Source organism: Homalodisca vitripennis, chromosome 1 (genome assembly GCF_021130785.1).
Source record: "Homalodisca vitripennis isolate AUS2020 chromosome 1, UT_GWSS_2.1, whole genome shotgun sequence".
In the NCBI taxonomy this organism is placed as follows: Eukaryota; Metazoa; Arthropoda; class Insecta; order Hemiptera; family Cicadellidae; genus Homalodisca; species Homalodisca vitripennis.
In genome coordinates this window covers 166,221,210-166,243,389 of record NC_060207.1, presented here as the reverse complement: position 1 = coordinate 166,243,389, position 22,180 = coordinate 166,221,210, and the positions used below count along the sequence as shown (strand labels likewise).

General features: G+C 31.1%; 1 protein-coding gene across 1 annotated transcript in view; it reads right to left on the bottom strand.

The window, feature by feature from the left end:
• The window catches only part of LOC124352680, a 70,263-nt gene extending 52,639 nt beyond the window's left edge, over positions 1–17,624 (bottom strand). Inside the window, exons 1-2 of the mRNA XM_046802262.1 lie at positions 17,471–17,624; positions 6,937–7,050 (exon numbers count right to left, since the gene is read on the bottom strand). Coding sequence (XP_046658218.1) covers positions 6,937–7,044 — 108 coding nt within the window. The 5' untranslated portion in view covers positions 7,045–7,050; positions 17,471–17,624. The remainder of the gene's footprint in view (positions 1–6,936; positions 7,051–17,470) is intronic.
• Between the last annotated feature and the right edge of the window lie 4,556 nt (positions 17,625–22,180).

The following is a 22,180-nucleotide window of genomic DNA, read 5'->3' as shown; positions in this document are numbered from 1 at the left end:
GGGAATTTTTCTTGCTTGGTAGAATGTTTAGTCTGTAAAATTAAATTCCAGAAACTAATACTTCGCTGTTAATAGCCGTGTGCTCACCATAATTTTATTCAGAATTAAATTTTCCTGCTGCAAGTTTCTTTGTAAAAATGTGGGTCTTCAATGCCTATTAAACAAAATAATTGTTTTTTTTTTTTTGTCCCGTTTAAACCTTAAAAAAGTGTTTTTCAAAATTATTTTATTTCTGTTTTTTTGTAGTATAACAAAAAAAACTAAATGAGAGTACAGCTATGAGATGAACTTTATTCAATTTCTCATCTAAAAATCCGTTAGAAAAAGTTGCATTCGCCTATAAATATCTCTTCATAAAACACGTGGGTAAATCATCATTTGTGACCTCCTGCACACAATTTTTGGTGATAATCTTTTTCAATTGGCCATAAACCCAGTAAGGAAGCATTATCCGACCCATGTTTATATGAACTTTTTTCTTTATTTTTTATAGTACAATCAGCTCAGAAAGTGCCGGTAACACTAACCGAATCACCCTGTTATATAATATATGACGAGGACTGAAAATATACGCTTTTTGACAGAAGTAAGTTTCCGAGACCTGTGTGATCCGAGATTTGTGTTTTCTTGATCGGGATGACAAGGCAGATTCAGCTGTGAAGTTATGTATATAATTTTATTAATTAGAACCAGACATGCTCCTACATGTGCCAAACATGATATAATAATTAAGTTAAACTCTGATACTATTTACCATGAACTTAAATAATATCTACCTGATGTATGCCTACTTACGTTTTAAAATTTTTATAGGACTCTCTCATATTAAACCATAATTGCTTTTACTAAGTAATATAAGGACTTTGGTTTTAAAGATTGCCTGCGAAGCTGCGGGTAACAGCTAGTGTTTAAATAAAGGAGGGGTTAATGTAGTATTATGTTATCTCTTCTGTCTTAAAACAGCTGTTTATTTATTCTCAATATTTAAGTTTGCTGTTTACTTTCTGCAAATCTATTTATCTAAATGTAGCTTTGTTTTAAGTTGAATAAAACCATTTCAGTTTGGTTCAAGCTTTAATACATTTCATAACAAAAATAGTAATAAAACTGGACATAATGAAGTAATTATGGGGTTAGACTTGTCAGAAAACACCTATAGAACATCAATTGCTATGATCAGGGGACCACCCGTAGCAACTGACATAACAGTCAGCCCTGTCCACTACAAGCTGTGTCAAACAAATTAGTAACACACTTCTTGAACACGGAAAAGGGAGACGATTACAAAATATTATAATATGGATTTTGGTTAAACAAATTTCTGTACAACACGTGGACAATATAAAAGGAGTTTGTTGTCAATACTGTTTTGCTGATGCGAACGGGTACTGCCTCGACATGTTGGGGTATAGGAAAATATGTGTATGAAAGATAAGGTGAATAGATTTGTGTATACATATGAACTAAAATATGTGTAAAAGGTTTACAAACGGACAGAACTGCTGAATCATGAAAGCGAGTGAACATTTTTCTTAATTTTACATTAGAAATAATCACTAAGCTCATACCATTTCGATAGTCAAAGATTGTTCTTTAATTTTAGAACAATGAAACTTACTGTCTCTAAGCACAGCTTTCAACAAAATTTTGGCCAAATTTATATATGTTCAAATCATGTAAATGCTAGACAGTGCTATCTTTAAATGAAATTGGCATCAAATTAGTTCTAGAAACATTGATGAATTAAATATTGTCATCCAGCCATTTTTTAAAACGATCACGTCACTAATTGCCTTTACACTTACATTTTCTTACTTGTTTCCTATTATAAAAATTAATGGATCATCTCCAAAAGTGAAATTTTACCACTTAAATTTAATTTGGAAATGTTGCTAATTTAAATTTAAAATAAAATTGGACCATGAGTAATGCCCTACACCACACTATAGTCAATGGGCAAAAATTATCATTTATTCCACAAATGTTGACTTGTTTCCAGCTATATAACTTGTGAACCAACTAAAAACTGTTCTTCCACACCAACTGCTTCTAATTTTTTCAAAAAGTTTTTTTCTTTTAATGGAATCAAAAACTTCCCTAAGGTTCAAAAATATCATCATGGAGCATTAATTGTCCATAATGGCTTCACTAGTTTATTTGTTTTATGCGCTATTGATATTTTTGTGTGTTCTAAACCCAAACTGACACTCACTTAAAATTCCATTTTTATGGAGGTAAGTAGTTCTCTCAAGAATTTTAGAAAAAATGCAAGTTGACAAATTTGGCAGAAATTTATTATTTATGTCAGCAATACTTTTAGATTTGCAGAGGAAAATTTTTTGCTTATTTAACTATATTGGTAAAAACTTCATAATTTATGCTTAAATTAAATAAATGAACAAGAGATTTCACCAAAAAGTTAATGCTGTCTTTCAGGATGATAGACCAGTAGCCAATAAACTGTCCAACTAGTGTCAGACCCCCCAAATGTAAGAAATATGCTGTAAAATATAGTCTTTCCTGGCACTAGTTAATTTAAAGTTACAGTTCAGTCCATAAACTGTGTTGTCAATGACTGGATTATGAATCAATTTCGCTGGTAAGACTTTCACCTACTGCAGAAAAAGTCGATGGTTCATTAGCGACCTGCTTACAATCATCTGAATACTACGAGTAGATCGAAAACTCAGGTTGTTCTTTGTGTTATCCATGAATTATTCTTTGTGTTCAACTCTGGTCGCTAAGTTATTTACTTAACTCCAACACAACTTTGAAGGTATTTTTTAATCGTTAAATTGGGATTTGTAATACATAATTTTGTTTTAAAGTCCTTTTAAAATTTGCCTATAATTCAGATAATTGGATCTCAATTCATCATTAAGTGGATTTTTTTTTACTTTTTTGCCTATTATATCTCTGTTATTCAAGTGAATTAAGTTTGCCATTATTCATGGCTTAAGCTTCTTAAACCTTGTATTTTCGTTAAAGACTTATTGTTTTTGTTTCAATGTATTTATGACTTAAGGGGAGTCCAACACTAAAAAATTTAAAAATTTTCAAATTTAGTTTTTTTGTTTTATTAACAAATTTAGTATTTTCGGAACATTTTAATACCAAAAACATGGTGTCAACTTGATTTTAAATATTTTTAAATAATTTTTGAAAACATGCCGTCGCACATTTTGATTGCTAGAACTTCAGCACCAATTGCCTCACATCAGTGGGTTTTCATACAATAGCTATTTATAGTACATGTATTATTTGAGTGGTTTTAGTTTGTAGTTTTTGTTTATCAGGTTGGCAATAGTTATTGTTTCAATTACCCAGAAATCTGTGTTGAATCAGCTGACGACTTTCAGATTCAACAACGTTGTGTGGACCAGGTTGCCGAAAAATGTTTTTGTTGGCCGTAAAACACTCGAACTAGGGGTGTACGATGCCATAATAACTTTCAATAATGGAAACCTGGGTAGATTAGAAGTTTTTAAGCATTTGGGAATCTCAGATATCGGCAGTAACACAATAGACGCTTTGAAGGTTGCTGACAAAGCTCGAATCAGAAAATCGGAGTACGCAGCGGGGTTGGTATCCAAGGAGTCCAGGGTCAAGAGAAGAAGGGAAGATTGAGAGAAGAAGAAGTGGATGATACTGAGTACTGCCCTGGAGGATTTTAAAAGTGTGTGATCAAAGATTATCAGTAAATTGTCAAATTACAGTACAATATTCAAAGAATTTTTTCTTTATCGTTGATTTCCGAAAATAAGTTTTTTTCATACTTAGGTACACATATCTTAAGTACCGTTGGAGATATTTTGATGAAATTTTTTCTGCACTTCCTTTATTCTATAAGTAAGATTTGGACCTAAAAGATTTTAAATTGGTAGAAAACTGAACAAGGAAAAAATATTTTTATAAATAAATTAATTGTAAAAAAACATGTTTTTTAAATAAAAATTGTTAAAACTTTTTTATGTATTTTTGAACATATATTTTTTGTCCAATGCCTCAGCAACCATACATAAGTAACTGCAAAAAATTTCAAAAGTGTACTATTAGTACACACTTGGATATTATATTAATATTAACAGGAGATATTAATATTAACAGGAGATAATGGTACCGAAAATATGTCAATTTAACATGGGCGATATAGGGATGTTGGACTGCCCAGAATTTACCAGAAAAGGGAAGGTACATCTGAACAATTTAGGACAGGTTGGCAATCAGTTTGTAAAAATTCATCCGCCAAGTGTAGCACAATCTATGTGAGTGGTAGGTGACAGTCCAGTGATATTGAGGCTGATGCTGTAGTGGCCAGTAACAATTGTATGTAGTAAAGTTGACTCGACTTAGCTCATATTATTGTATTTCAAAAATATATAATCAAGACAGGTTTCACTGTTTTCAGTTACTCTACTCGGCACAACAACACATGTCGATTAACCTACTCCCTGTAGACTGTTCAATCATAAACATCTTTTTTCCAGTATATGTCATACAAAAATATGCACATTATGTTCTTTCCTATTCTATTTGAATAAATATCAAGTTTTTCAAGAAAAAGTTTATATCACTATTGTATATTCTGTAAGCAACTAATAAGTTAAATGTTTGTTCACATGAGGAAACTTTAAACCCACCCCTTAGATGTCCACCAAGTGTGACCTGTAAAGTAGTTGCTAATAACAGTCGGTTTTTTATAAATAACAGTCCTCTTATTCTTGTTCCGTTGCATAGATGTCATTACAAGATAAAATCCTTTCAGACTCTGTGCCCTATCCTCTCCCCCCAGCATAAAAAAACCTACAAGCTTCTAAATAACTAAAAGTTCATCAAAAACTTTTTATATGCTTAAATATAAAAATTAAGCAATTTAAAACAACCACTGCCCAAATTTTATTTAAAGAAGTTTGAAAACGAGTAGGATCAATGTTAACCTACTCCTTCTTAGTAGGTTTCTCACATATATCGTAGCCGGACATAATCACTCTTCAACATAACACACTCACAGTTCGCCCACTCAGTTGATGCCGTTTATAACTAACATGCATCATAATGAATCTAGGTATTTGCAAAGTTTAGTTAAAATTTATAAAATATTTGTACCTAGTTAGGTACAAATATGTTATCACTTTCTTCTACCACTTACAAGGTAAAAGTATACCACACCACAGGCTTCGATGAGGTTGTATGCTACATTTAAAATCTATAGCTCACTTCATTTTTGAGACTTTCTGCAGACAGATAGAAAACCATCGAACCATTGAAAAGTCATCATGGAACTCATTCGTGTAGAAATGAAGTTTCGTGCAAAATTTATAATCTCAATATGAAATCTTCCTTAACATGTCGTGCCACGTGACACACTCAGATTTTCATCCATTAAACTTAGTTTTATATCAGCAGTAAAAGTCTGCACACCAAACCATTATAAAATTAAGTTGTATGTGTTGGGACAGTTAAGCTACATGTGTTAATATGTAAAATGTTTCTCAACAGTGTATTGAGTTTGTTTAAAAATGTATTTATTTTGTTGCCAACACGGTTACCCATAAAAATAATTTAAAAATATTTAATAACGCTCAGCCAAATTGCATAGAGTGACATGCACCATCATCGAACTCAGTATTTCTTATAAAGAAATGAAGCTTCATGCACAATTTCAAATCTATAGGACAGTTTGTTTTTGAGATACAGTGCAGACAGACAAATAGACAAAAATACAATTTTTCCAGTCCCACAAGTCATACACCTTGCTAAAGCTCAGTCAATAAATATTAACTACCATACATAAAATCTATGCTCCATCCATTGCATTTTTAATCAGTAATCCCAGTTAATGTAACACAGTAAAAACCTTCACTGTTTAACAGGTGACATTGCAGATTCACTAAAATGTGTGCATAAAAACAACCAATCCAACAAAGTACATTGTAAAAATCCTGAATAAAGTTGATTTGAATTATCACACAAAACATTTCAAATATATATTTTATAGGCCACTGGACCATGAAAACGAGCAGAATAAAGCCCAAAACGGGATTGTCCTCTCCTTAAAAATAATTATACTCATACAACCATTAAGAAATTATTTGTGTAAATTTAAGTTAAAAAGATTTGTCAGAATTATGTGCTGAAAATCTGTACCAGATAACCAATCTTGTCCTACATTACATTACTCTCACCATCAACCACCTATGGGGCCAGCCCGCACTTCTGTTGGAAAATAAAAACATCACTTGAGATATTACCTCAATTCAAGCTCAGATCATGTAGGAATTCGTTAACTTTTTATATTTACTGTATGTATGTACCTATTTATATAGCATATAACAATACCATATAGAGACAGAATGACCGCCTTCTTGCCAACATCGCTCTCTTTGGGAAACAGAAAACAAGAACCGATCATAATAACATGTAATTTTCACAGTAAGTCAAATAAAGTCTATTCTTTTTAATAATGTAGGTTTTTTTAGGCCTCCAGTATGTTAAACTCTTAAAAAATAGTAGCTTCCAGATAATACCAAAGTACCAAAAATGCATGCATGACCTATTTTAAAAACACTGTTTTCCTTTCTCATTTCTTTGGATTTTTAGTTTTCTGGTGCTGTTAAATTTACTACAATATCTCTGATCAATAAACAATTTGGTCTTCCCCTGTTATGTTTTAGTCACTGTTCCACAGATGTACTGAACATCTCTAGATAAACAAGTCTTTAAAGATTATTTAATTTCCCACGTTTTAAATTTGTTAAATTTATCCTGAGATAGGTGTTAAAACTCCTGAAGCAAAATTTTACGTATGCTAGGCTTGAAGTTTTAATAGAGATTTGGATATAGGAGAGAATTAATAGGCATTGAAATTCAGTTCAACAGGAAACTTACAAAAATGTAACCATTAGTCCAGCAGCAATGAAATGAAAGAGCACTTACCTTTCCTATAGTCACATTTGTATAATCTCTTAGTGGACTTCTCCGCTCTTTTATTTTGGTCTCATTTATGTCATCTTGAGAGCTCAAATTTTCTTTTAGAAACTCCATTTTCAACTGAAAATGTTAACAATTTCTGAGTATATTTATTACTAAGAAGAAAATATTAAAGCGACAGGTATATATTTAACTTGGAAATACAAAGTGCATTCTGAAAAATACCAACTAAATAGTCCAAACAGTTTTCATATGAACTATAAAGCTTACGATTTTAATATGAGTAGCTGCTGAGTTTACTAATTGAAGAGAGCCTCTAAAGAAGAAAAGATATCTTATTTTCTTTTAATACCTGTACATATTTTAAAAACTCTAACACCTTCACTGAGGTACAAGTCATATGTCGACTTTAGGACAGCCGGGATAGTCGGAGCGACTATTCTCAGTCAATTTGTTAAAGATAATCTACTACCCTTATATGTCTAATAAAAATGATAAATGAACTTAAATAATTAATTCAATCACTTATCACAAAATTCTTAGACAGACCAGTGATCGGAGGAAGGATTAGAAGAAATTCAAACACCACATTGAAAATCACATAAACCAATATTGATAACTTTTTATTTTGTGAGGTCTTTCCATAGCAAGGCTAGTCACACACAAAAGTAAAATATATATTTCCGGAGACCTATTATCTCTTGACAATTGAGGTGTAATATTGTTTCAAAACAGTCTGCAGGTTATATCTAATATATTACACTTTTCCAGCAACATTATATAGACAGTGTCCCAGAACTCTCTACCAACTTTTTCAGGTTTTATTCCTGGACAAAAGACAAACCAAAAGATAATATTCAAACTTTTGAAAAACTCAATAATTACCCAAACCATTTTGTGTTTTTCACGACGCTCTTTTAATCAATTGGAGCTATATCACTCAACACAGGAAACCAAGGAAGAACTGAAGGTGCCACGGATTGTGCTCATGATTAAAATAAGCTGTATGTTGATCTTTCGTACATGAGCACTGTTCAGTATACAGGAGCACAATATTCAGCAATGGAATATACAGAATTCTGCAGAGCCTTGCCATAAGTAAGCAGAACTTGTGCATTGCCTCCCAAGGCGATCCAGTAATGTGGTGTAAGATAACTCGGGTTCCCATTTTCACTATTTTTTTAAGGTAGCCTTTAAACATGAGAGATCAATATAACATGACCATTAGGTACTGCAGATAATCATTGTCTAAGTTTACTCCACTGAAGCTATTGTAAAGCTTATAATTAGCCATTTTTTTGTTTAGATGGAAACAGGCTACTTTTGTTATTAAAGGGTGGGCGGCTTTAGCTTCTAAATTCTATGGTAATTATTGAGGATGGCTAAATCATTTGAGAGTGTAATTTCAGTTGTTTTTAGCTCCCTATGTTCCAAAGCCATAGTAATATCATTGGTGTAAATAAAATTCCTGGATACTGTGTCTGGCATATCAGCTGTTTATAAGTTAACACCTTCACTGCTGGTCTATACTGAGAGACATTGGATAGAGCAATGCCTCTGCGCCACAATGAGTCTGCTGCAGTCAATGTATTAAACAAGGGAGGAAAAAGAAATTGATCCTTGGTGAGGCAATCCTTAAACTGTGTAGACAAACTTTCTTTACAGCCTTGATTAACCTGTTACTGGGCATTGAATTTATAAGTATTAAAATAAAAGGGCAGGAAATCACAATATACAATTTAACTAACAGGTTCTTTCTCTAAACTCTATCAAAGCCACCAATAAATCAACGAACGCTGCAGATGTCTTTGTTTTCAACCCATTCTTATTGAAATATGTTAGAGCCAGTACCTGGTCACAGTAATTCAGGCCAAAAAACCAGCTTGTTGAACAGAAATGGAAGCATTGACAATAGGTGAAATTCTATTCTACATCCTTACAAGTAGCTTATAACATACTCAGGAGGGTTATTGGGAAATGACTTTCAACATGCCCTAATTCCCTGTTTAACCTCAAAACAGCTATTATTTTATATTTCTTCAAAGATTTTGGTACTTGCCGCTGTTTAATGTTGCATTAAAACATTAAGAGCCATCATTTTACTTTTAATCCGGCATATTTTAAGAACTGTTAAAAATACATTGTAGATGTTTCTTGCTTATTGGATTTTAATTTTTCATTAATTAAAAATACAACACTCAAATAATTAAAATTTTTATTTTTGTGAGACCTTTTATTTTCAAGGAAAACATATCAGATAAACATAACTGAAAACAAAGTGATTACAGTAAAATATTTGGGTCTGGTTATGTTTTCCTTGAAAATGAAAGGCTTCAGCAAAATAAAATGTAATTACTAAAGTGTTTGATTTTTCAATTATTGAATAACTTACTGATAACTAACAATACTTTTTGTTGTATCCGAGGGGTATTTTTTGTGCATATCAAATTTGGCTAGAATACTTTCCGGTATCGATTTTCCTCAAAAAGGGCCAAGCTTTTCAACTGATATGGGTAATGTTATTAGATTATACAGTTTTTGTCCACTTTTCTGTTCTAGCAGTAATGAGAGAGTGGAACAGAAGATGGCAGAGTGAGACTCTGCAGTTTCACTTAACTAACATTAAGTGTCATATCATTCTTGATTCCAAATCCAAAATATATTCTTTTCTAAATCCCCATAGAACACAATTTTTGGCCTTGGACAGGAAAATACTGGTACAAGATTGTAATTTTGTATTTCAGGAGAAAAAAAAACAGGTGCCATTTTCCAACTTGAAAAGACTTCCAATCAGCTTTATTGAAATTCAATCTCAGCCGAGAGTACGATTTCGTTAAAGAGATCTGAATCCTCGCAGTTAGACAGAACAGGTCTATACCAAAAGTAGAGAAACTACAGTCATTGATCTTAAAAATCGATCAACAGATTAAAGTCACGAAAATATCCTCGCTGCCAACGGATCAAATAAATCTTTCTTGCATCTTTTGAACCGAAACCTTAGTGCAGATTGTTTCTATCTGACCATTAGAGAAGACTTATGACGTTTCTATGACGTTTATCCCCACTGACTAAAGTCCCCCACAGAAAGTACAGGATTTTCGAAAACTGAAAGTGTGATAAGAAGCAATTGGGTGTTAGATGGTTTGTGCAAATTGACTTTGGTAAAATCAGATACTTAAACTGCAAGTATAAAAGTATAATCAGAGCTTTTTTGGGTAAATGACATCAGCGATTTTAGTTCATAAAATAGATTTAACATTTGAGCATACATGAAAGTAATATTCTCATGTCAATCATGAAGTTGCACAAGAAAAAAAATTAAAGATTGTATGCAGCGAACCAAAAGAAGGTTTTATACCTAGTTGTCACTCACGGTTTTGTAAACATTTCCTGCTAAATAACAGGGACATCACATGCATATCTATCTTATTATATAAAAATGAAACTGTTCGTGTGTAACAGCATCACTCACAAACGGCTGGACGGATTCGCCTAATTTTTTTTAAAATTTGTTCGTCTTGATCTGTAGAAGGTTATAGGATACTTTTTATCCCTTTCCCGATTCAGGATTCCGCCCCACTGGTTACAGAAATACCCGTAAGAAATGCATTGCAGCAAACATATTAAGTAAAAGAGTCTTTTCAAATTTTTAATCAGCTGTTCTTTGTAAACATATATAATGCGACAAAAAATATATTTATATATAAATTTCTTTACACTTATAGTTTTAAAGCATAGAGTAAGCTTAAGAGAAACGACAAATTTTGTTTAAACTGTTTCTGCAATCATAATATATAAAAATGAATGTTTGTGTGTTTGTCCTTTATAGACTCAGAAACTATTGGACCGATCACTATGAAAATTTGTATTTTTCTATGTAGAAGGTTTATACGCAATGCCCATTGATGTAACTAACCACCAGGCTGTACTGCAAGATATAAAAGTTATCAAAGCGCCTGCACATTATAAACTGCAATTACAACACAGTAGTTACGTATATTAAAATATCCAAACACTATTTGAAGGCAAAGAAATATACGGGCAAAGCTTAAGAGACGCGTGCGAAGCCGCGGGAAACAGCTAGTATATATATAAAAATGAAACTGTTCGTGTGTAACAGCATCACTCACAAACGGCTGGACGGATTCGCCTAATTTTTTTTTTAATTTGTTCGTCTTGATCTGTAGAAGGTTATAGGATACTTTTTATCCCTTTCCCGATTCAGGATTCCGCCCCACTGGTTACAGAAATACCCGTAAGAAATGCATTGCAGCAAACATATGTTATTAAGTGAAAGAGTCTTTTCAAATTTTTAATCAGCTGTTCTTTGTAAACATATATAATGTGACAAAAAATTGTTGTTATTTTTGACAGTAACTAAGTAAACATAAATATTTTTGACGTTTCTATGTAAACAAACATTTTTTGACATTTACAACGTGTCACAAATGTCAAATTTTTGATAAACGTGATTTAGCATCATTCTTGATGCTGATGTTCGTATTCGATTCAATTCGTTTACCTTTGCGCGCTGGTCGTTGCTTTGATTATTACGAATTCGTTTTGTTGCTATCGCACGTGCGCTGTGACGGCTTAAAGCACTTTTTTTTTCTTGGCGGCATTATGTTATTTTCCAATAAAATTCGTCAAAAAACTGCTCAAAGGAATTCTGTAAAAAAAAATGTTGAGAAAAACATTCTTCAAAGAATATAATGACGATTAATAAGGCACAAGGACAATCACTTAACGTCGCAGGAATCCATCTGGAACCCTCATGTTTCTCGCACGGTCAATTATACGTCGCTTGCTCAAGAGTCGGAAACCCGAAGAACCTTTATATTTATGCTCCAAATAATACAACTAATAACGTTGTTTACCAAAACGCATTAAAATAAACAAAAAACTTTTATAATAGATTTTATGATATGCTACGATGTATTAGTAGAGCAATAAATTAATTGGAAAAACGTATAATAAAATTAGTATTTCTTTTCGATGCTTGATTGATGTAGCCCTCTCTACTGCCACGCGAGCGGAGCCGCGGGTTTAGGCTAGTTCTATCTAAATGGCAGAGCACTCATAATATAAATTATGGTTATAAGAATATATTCCCATAAATCTTCATCCATTTTACAATAATTAATTGGTCTTTGATTTAATGGACAGTATTTTGGGGCTCTAAAGTGTGAAAATAAAACAATTTTTAAAATCAAGGAAATGTGCCACATATAATGGCATAGCTCCAAAACTTTCAATAGCACTGAGTTATTTCAAGCTAGTAAGGAGAAATCAATATCTGAGCCCATAGCTTTATTAGTGAGAGCACTTAGATGTAATATGATGAAGCACTATAACAATTTTCAAATAGAAGTAGACATGTTTATGGTATATCTTATATCAGTGTTCTTGGGAAATTTCACAATAGTAGTCTCCATAGTAGCTTTTGTGTGATAAAAGCACAGACATTCAAACTATCGCATAATATTTATGAACACATTAAATCCCTGAAAGGATCATGTTTGCCTACTACACGAGCCACCCAACTAGCTGTCTTTGTTAATAGTCTCGGTTTTAGTAGTTGAAATGTATGAATATCTGTAAACCTGATATAATACAGTGCAGCTCCTATGTATTTTTCTCTAGCAACTCTCTGCCATTTTTAAAAACCCGGCCTCTGAGAACTCTTGATCTATAGGAGCATGCAGACCACAAAAACTCTTGGTCTCATAAAACCCGAAAGGTTTTAAATGACTCTCTGTCTGGAAAGTTCCGGCCTTCAGCAGCTCCTGGCCTCTAGTGATTTACCTCCCAGCCTCTGGCAGGCTCCGGGATTTTAGAACTCCTGATCTTTTGCAAGTTCCAGCCTTTATGAAATACCAGCCTATAGAGCAAAAATTTACAAGACTGTCTTTCTCCATTCAAGAGACACATTACCATATTTTATTTGTTTAAAGAAAACACATTTAAGTATACCCACCAATTTTACAGTAATTTCAATAAATGTTTCAGGTATAAAACAAAAAATTAACACTATAAAAAGCTGCCAATCTATTAAGATATATAATTTCAGATTAAAACAAAATGACTACCTAAAAAAGCCAACACTGTTCTCCCTTGAAAATGTAAAATGTTCCTTGGTATTATTATGTATATATATTTATACATAATATGTATAAACACAAACACACAGACAGATGGGAAACTAAGCATCAGAGACCCATGTTCATATGTTTGTATTGACCTGAGCAATAATATGGTATACTTTTCTCCAGAGAGTTATGGGACATCCTGTACATATTCTGTGTCACCTAATTTCATTAAATCTACCTACCACTGTTGCGTTAAATTAAATTGGGTACTTATGCATTAATGCCACCACAGCAAAAATCTAATACCAACAAACTATTAAACAGATAATGGCCACCTGATAACAAAGTTCCATTGTTATTAGGCTATATATATATATATATATATATATATATATATATATATATATATATATATATATATATATATATATATGTAGTATTATAAATATAAAATGTTAAAGATAGCTTTAACAAGTGCTCACGTGATCTGAGCTTGAATTTGGGTACTATCTCAAGGGATGTTTTACTTGTTTTGTCAGAAGAGCAGAGTGGCGCCGAGGTGCCACACACTAATGGCCAGGGGCATTTCTGATCGGTATTTAACCAGAATCATCCAGTTCAATTACGTCCCAGATCATCCAACTTCTACGATATTAAATCACTCTAAAGTTAATCATAAATACAATTTTATTAATCCTAATAAAGGAGTTCATAAACAGTTGAATGTGAGACAGTGCTGAATGGAGAATAATAGACATAGGGCGGACAGCGAGACATCATTTGGAATCTTATTTATCAGAGTTCATATGGCGACAGCATCAGTTGATAAAAAATAAAGACAGTTTCAAATCTATCTTCAATTCTTTATCAGTCCACTTTCCATCCAAATCCTAATGAATACTTCGTTTTAAGTCAAGTTTTTTGGACTTCTTAAATATTTTATTTTATATTTTCTCATTAAAAATTTAGATTTAGATTGTCTGCATTTGATAACCATTAAATTTTTGCTACGGTGGCATTAATACGTAAGTAACTTAACCTGATTTAAATGTTTGTCAAATTTTGCAACTCTTGGTGCTTATACAAAATTTAGTAGAAAATATAATATGGACTTTTTGTATTCAACAAAATCTTTTAAAAATAAATACACCATTGTTGAAATTTTTAATTTATAACACTTGGTATTTTGTTTTATTACAATAGTTTAATTTTGAACACTAAATATTACAAGTTATAAAGCATTAGGAAAAAATAAGGTGGGATTTCTTTAATGAGTTTACCAATTATCTTTCTAATTATATGTACAAATAATTTTTAATTTAGCTGTCTAGCACCCGAATTCTTGTAAACTAATTGAATCAAAGCATTATCTTTCATTTTCATTTTTGGAAAAATTTCTTTATTTAAAGAGTGAAAGACTTCATCTTAATAATGTGTTTAATACCATGTGTTGGTTTACGAGCTTTAAAAAATTCATGACTGAAATAAAGTAGTTTATTACCATAAAACTACAATAGTGAAATTTTGCATTCATTACAAATTGGTAAATATACTCCAAGTACACTGCCTATGAGGGAGAAAGAGTATTAATTTATTATAAATAAAATAAAATGCTTGATGAAGACAATTACAAAATAAGATAATATATATTGTAAATAATTGTAAGAAATTCCTTTGTATCTTTCAGCAGTTTATTATTATTTTAAACTCCCTACTCTATTATAGTCTTATTTTGTAAAAAATTGTCTTCATCAAGCATTTTATATATATATAATAAACTATAAACTGTAACTATACAAATAATAATAAACCGCTGAAAGAGACAAAGGAATGGCAACATTAAACAAAACAATTTAATAAAATTAGGCCTGCATAACTTTAGAATCATTCTATACACGGACTAAAACCACATAAAAAACTTGGAATAGAAATGGAGAGTGACCCATGCAATCTCACATTTATTTCTGACATTAAAATAAATGCTAGTAAGACTAATAAAATTAGACTACAAATTTAAATAAAAACATTGCATACACACTCCATAAACAAAATCACATACTGCTCTATGTTGCCCACAAACAAGAGTATTATATAAAAAGAAAGTTTCCTTGAACAGGGACTATTTCAAATCTACAATGAGGACTTGATCCTGAGAATACATAAAATTAGTAATTTGTTAATTGATTATGCTGTTTGTTTAATTCTCATCTAGGCCTAATACATGTTTTTGAATTAGCCAAGTTGTTATTAACTATATTGATTTTAAAGTCACGAAAATATTAACTAATGGACTTCTAAACAAGGTACCAACCCAATAAATTCACTTATTTATTATATTATTAACATTTATTATTATCTGATTAAATTATAAATTCATAATACCCACTAGAGTACAATATTGTAATAAAAAATAAACAGGTCTTATATTTCATACACTTATGATTCAGGTAAAGACTACTGAAACTACATTTATAATTCTCCGTCAAATAATATTGTCGATAGATCTTCCACAGCACTGGTAACTTCCATCAAATCATAATCAGAAATATCACAATCATTGCAATTTGCTGGTTCTTCTAAAAACTGTAATGGTACAGAAGAATCATCTTCAAGCTTAAATTTCAGTTCTGGTGGTAGAGCAATAGGCATTGAACGAAATGATGAACACTCATAATCATGACATTTCTGATAAAATGTGTAATTAGCAAGATTTACAATATATTTTACATTATTGCTTTTATGCTGTCTTCCAATATTCTGACAGTACCTGTTGCCAATAATGTCATAAACAATAACACTGGACAGACTGAAATACACACTTCTCCAAATGTGTCCAGGAAATACAACAGAATTTATAAATTTATCAACTTCTGGATATGGTGAAATTCCTGTGACTGTTTGTTGAATAGAATCTGATTTCACAAAACTATTAGCAGTAGAAGGGTGTGACTCTAAAACTTTATTATTTTCTTCAAAAGAAGTTAACTGATTCCTGAAATGCAATACTTTAATGTCTTTATTATTACTTATTTGAAGAAATGAGCTGTAAGAAACTAATGAACTAAGAAAAAGTGTTTCATTACATATCTCATCATTTTCAACCTTATTTCTTGAATGTACAGTGGGCATGTACAAATTGTCTGCACTTAACAATAGAGGTGCATTTTTCTTCCATTTTGTGTTATGAAATAGTCTGAAATGTCTATTCCTTGTATAAACATTTTCATCACAAACTAAACACTTCTTTCCTTTCTTGTCAAACACCATCAAGTTTTCTATATTGTCAAACGAGAGTCCTGTGTCTTTAACGCAACCACTATTCTTTGCTGCTGGAGTCTGACAACATTTGCATGTATTACATATAGGTAAAATGTTATCACTAACTGAATTTTCATGATTGTAAGAACTCAAATATAGTTTCAGTTTCTGACAAATAAAATGAACAAACTCACCAACACTCTTGTTATCACAAAATACATGTGAGTTTAACTGAAATATTAAGTGCCGACTAAATTTATATTCAGTTGTTGAATCCAGATTCAAAACCTGCTCTTTTGTCACTTTGATATTAAATAACACAGAAAGAAAATGTATAATAACTGAAATAAAAATATCAACAATATAAGCCCCATCTTTATCTTGATTGGATTGTTTATCAAACTCCAGGTCAAAGTAAAGTTTACATGCAGTTGATTCAGGAATTATTTCATAGGAACATCTCTGAGGAGTTTTTTTCTGTACATCATAAAACCAAAAAACCTGAGGATGGGCAACAAGAAAGGCTCGTACACCATCCGATTGCTGAAATGCAAATGTCATTACCCCATTTCTTTTGGTTCTGGCATATTCCAGTGCATCACACTGTTTATTAAAAACTTTCCAAATTTGAGTAGGTCCAAATAAATGGTTCAATCTACGAGGCAGGGTTTTTATAATCACATTATGTTTATCCTTTACTTCTCTCTTTTTGTCATATGCCTGAACACCATAAAAAGTACTAACATTAAGAGTTTGATGCTGACAATTATTATTGTTGACTGAAGTGTTCATCATTAGAAAATGAAGTATATATACAATAAATTAACTTTTTCTTTACAAACCTAATCACTTTTTAACCTCATTAGTCCAATCTGTATAACTATTGGTACCTTATTAATCAGTTACATTCATAAAAACAGACTTTTACATCACAATTTATAGAACGAGCACTTCAAATTGTAAATAGAAGTTATTTGTAGCCTAGCCTACAAGTAAATACAAACTGACATGGAATACATAAGAAATGTTTAATACTGATTAAAATTGCAAGTAACCTGACTGTCTTAAAACCTTTCGCGCCAAAAAGGAAGTAACTAACCTAAAATTACGAAAAATTCCACCTCATGAGATTACCATTAAATTAACAACTTTCAAATTTAGAAATATTTGACAAAAATATGTAAATAACAAACCTGAACTAGTAGGATAAGTTCAGTTAACTGTAGTTGTGACTCTTCTCAAAATATGCGTATCGTTATGTGAACTTTAATGCATCACCTTTACTTCTCCACCAATATTTTATTTCAGTTGAGTTTCATTTATCTCATTCTAACGTTTTAGTTCCAGTTTAAATTTGAAATGTAGTGAATCACGGACTCATAGATTATACTTCCAGTGTAAAATGTTCTCTTTATGTCTTTGCACTGTTATCAATGTAGAATATATTGTATGGATTACAAGTTATTTTTACACATTTGAAAAGTATGGTCTTACATATTATTCATAGTCGAATGGTCAATTATTATTGATCTCCAAATTATCAAACACAAATATGTTTATCTGTAAATGGTTGATATTCTAAAAGGTGACTAATAAATAAAGGTGAATTAACTTACAAATTATTATCATGGTCAACTAAGCAAGTAAATAGCTCAATATAAAAAATAACTATTATTAAAAATAAATTTCAAAATCACTATATTTTGTTTTTATATCTTCATCAGTCAACACTCGGAAACTAAAAATACTGACAAAACCCTAGAGAATGCTTTTAAAAGATTGAAACCTCAAATTTTTGTCTTTAATTACCTAAAAGTTAGTCAAGTCTTGAGTTTCTTAACTGCCTAAAACTACTGTTATGGGTAATGCTACCGATAACTTCGCGTAAATAAATGGGAAAAAATTGACTAAAACTAAATTTTAAAATTGACTAATCTAGGTTCCAATATATTAGCGTTTAGTTTTGTAAGATTATCTAACGAATATTTACTTTTTGTATGTCTCACTAAACACCGAAAACTAGGATTGCGTTAAATAATATTTTTTTTGCAATTTTGGTCACGTTTCCAAGTTTTTTTTAATTCACACCAGTGAATTATGCACACATTTTACTAGATTACAGGACCATTTCCTAGCAATATTTTCATGTAACAGTAGTAGAATTATAGTACTGGCATAATAAGACAGAGATTTGCACAATTAAACTTATTCTATTTCAAGCTTTACCCAATTAAAAACTGAATACATAAATATGTGTGAATCTTCTTAATATATTATACCTTTTTAATTAAAATTTACATTTTTTCTTTTAGTGTTATAAGATTGATTTATTTCAGCTTTAGCTTTTTCAATTCTTTAACTACGTGAATTAGTAAAAAAAAAAATACAATTTTTTTATTTTCATTGTGTTTTAACTTAACTGTGTTTATAACGACAGTGGTGGTATATAAGTTGTTCCTAGACTAACAACACACACTTTCAGGTGGTTTGGCAGGGCAATACGATAGATTTATAATTATTGTTTGAAGACGACAGTTAGTTGAAATTTTAAAAACACTTACATTTTTACAGGATTATATTTTTGAGAAACCCCTTTATATGTATGTTAATTACAGCAATTCCGAATTCAATGTAATATTAGTGACTATAATATATGACCATAGAAAGCCTTGAACACATTTGGGTTTATAAACTGTAATGTAAAAAAACAGTAGCAGTCGTGGGACTGCCGACAGAAGTGAAAACGGAACTATTAAGTTGAGAGTAATTAACAATACGTTATAGTAGCAGTACATCTGTAATTGTATATGTGACGCGTTTTTTAATTTTCCAATTTTAAAATTCACGAAAAAATATTATCAAATAACTAGAAATCTATTTTACCACGCTAGTAAGATAAATCTTATACCGTAATAATACTCATTTCATGATGAAGAGGTTAAATATTAAAAACATAATTAAAATGAATAATGCTAAATTTTAAATACAAATATTTGTACAAATATTAAAAATGTTTAAAAATATATTCGTTGTTTTCATTATTCATTTATAAGTGAGAAAACACCGAGTGAACAACAGTGAGTTGAACACCGTTGTAAATAATACAGTTATTGCTACGGATAAAGTATATAATTGCAATAACAATTAAACCCACAATATTTTTAAAACTAATAAATTAGTTAAATTAACTTGGTTCTTTCGTAAAGGTATTTTTATTGCACAATAAACTAATTTATTGAGTTAACACGGTATCAGTGAGCCAATGCGCCAACTACAGTTCCGGCAGAAACGTTCACTCATCACTTCATACGCTACTACAGGCTAAACTAAACTTCCAATAAAAAAAATGATAAATTTACAAAAAAAAAAATATTCATCTATTTTCACACAACTTTCTCGCTGACAAATTTTGTCTGACCAAAAAATAAAAAAAAATCCTCGCTTACTACTTTTTTCTTGTCATTGTAAACGCTATGTAAAATGTAAACAATAATCAAAATTATTTCGAAATTTTTTTAATATTTAAAAATGTAACCAATAGATTGCCAATATTAAGAGCTTTAATTTGACGCATCTTACAGAATTGTACGACATTGGCTTCACTTTTAAATCGCGAGAGGAAGCCGTAAAGGTCACTGATTTTCGCAGTCTGTTTTCATACTCCGCCGGGACAGTTTTAACACAGCGAGACTGACTTTTTCATGCAGGTTAGTAGTCCGCGGCCAAGTCTACGGTTAAAAAACACAGCGAGACTGACTTTTTCATGCAGGTTAGTATCATTAGCATGTCGGTGACGCGAACCGAGGATTTTACCCTCTACCAAAACGCTCAACGCGCCTAAAGAAGTTTTCACTTCAAAAATAAAAAGACACAGCTATACGGAAAATAAATGAGTTATCACCATACATTGAGGAAAGCTTTTCGTTCGTGGCGAAATCATTTGACACATTTTGTCTATGGAACATCGTAAGTATATATAAGTATTGGATCCCGGCAAAATTGTTTACGGCCCTGCTGGTAGTTATATACTTACATGGCTTATGGTACATGATAGTGGCATATAACTGTCAATTAATTCAGAATGATAATGAAAGCTATATTAGCACTTTATGGAGCAATAGCTCTAAACACTTTGTTCACATTTATTTTAATGTCTGCCAATGAATATACTTTAGTGGGGGAAATAATGCTATTTACACAGTTTCACATCTCTTGTAAAGTATAAACCTAGAGCTTAAAAATGTGTGTGTGTGTGTGTGTGTGTGTGTGTGTGTGTGTGTGTGTGTGTGTGTGTGTGTGTGTGTGTGTGTGTGTGTGTGTGTATGTTTGAAGAGTATTTCTCAATATATTAGCAGAGAAATATTTGAAATATTCAGCGAAATATTTTAAAAATTTACAGTGCTCTATGCAAAAATTAAGAAGGGCTAGCTAGAACAATGTAAAGCTTGAAAAATAAAGAGACGAGGAAGAAGGTTGTGATAAATATGAACACAAAAGTTTTAGGTATTTTTTTTCTTGTTGCAAGTCCATAATGTGTGTTACTTAAAATTATTAATTGTTATAATATTTACAATCTATTTATAAGTAAATATGAGGGTTAATTAAAAAAACATGGGTTAACATATGTATAATAACGCAACTAAAGTAGTGGTTAGCAAACAGTCAAATAAATCATAGTGGTAGATTAAGTACACTGCGTCTATTTAAAATTTGTAAACAACAATGTCACTGTTGTTAAGTAAATCAAATTAAAAACAAGTCATTTAGGGCGATAGTTCAGTTTTTGGAATATAATTGTATAGAATAGTTTGTTCAGGTAAGATTTGCGTATGTTGTAGTCGAATGTAGTAATAAAGATTTTAAGTTATAAAAGGTTAACTTGACACCATACTTTATCGAAATGTTGACTTCCGTCATGATGAACCGCCAAACAGTAGTATATTCAATGCCAGTCCAATATCGGGGTATAGCACCGAATTCCTAAGTTTAGTTATTTTAGCTAATTGAATTAATTTAGTAATGTTATTACGGAATATAATAAATTCGATGAAACAGATTTTTTACATAAAAAGTACCATGACATAAAAGGTAGCGTCATTTGCTATATAATGGTGTTGACATGCTACATATTTACCATATATTTTACACTAAATAATCATAGTGAAAATATGAGAAAATAGTGGTAATCCGAGTCAGCTAATAGTAATGGAAACAGATGTTGGTCTGACGGGAATCAAGTCAACTAACAAAAACAGCTGACTATAAATTTAAGTAAAATTTAAGTTATAACCATTACAAAAAAGTTACCCGTGGTAATTACGGAGGCTTTCCATGTGTGTTAGCACTTCTTGTTCAAGTGAATTATAATTCCACTTCCAATGTTGATTTTGCCTTTCAACTTTTAATAAAATTTGTCATAAAGTGTATATTTATGGCATTTTTATTTTGTCCAGTCTTAGTATTTTTGTGCTACAGTTGATTTTGCCTTATTTACCCGATCAAGAAGATATACGGCCAAATACAGAATAATTGAATCGTAAAAAGTGAGGGCTCTGTGGTGTAATGGTAGCACATTCACCCGGGAAATGATTGATCCGGGTTCGAGTCCCGGCGGAGCAAGTAATAGTTGTGATTCAATGTTTATTGAAAAAAATCAATTTGGGTATTGCCATCTATATAAATTTAATTAATATTTTATATATATATATATATATATATATATATATATATATATATATATATATATATATATATATTATACAGGTATGTGAAGCATACTTCTGTCAAAAGACAACTTAATGGGTTTTATAACATTCATAAAATGTATAGTAATTATCTGCATTATTAATGACAACGCACTGAATATTTATTAATATTTGCTAAGATGTACAGACAGTAAAAAC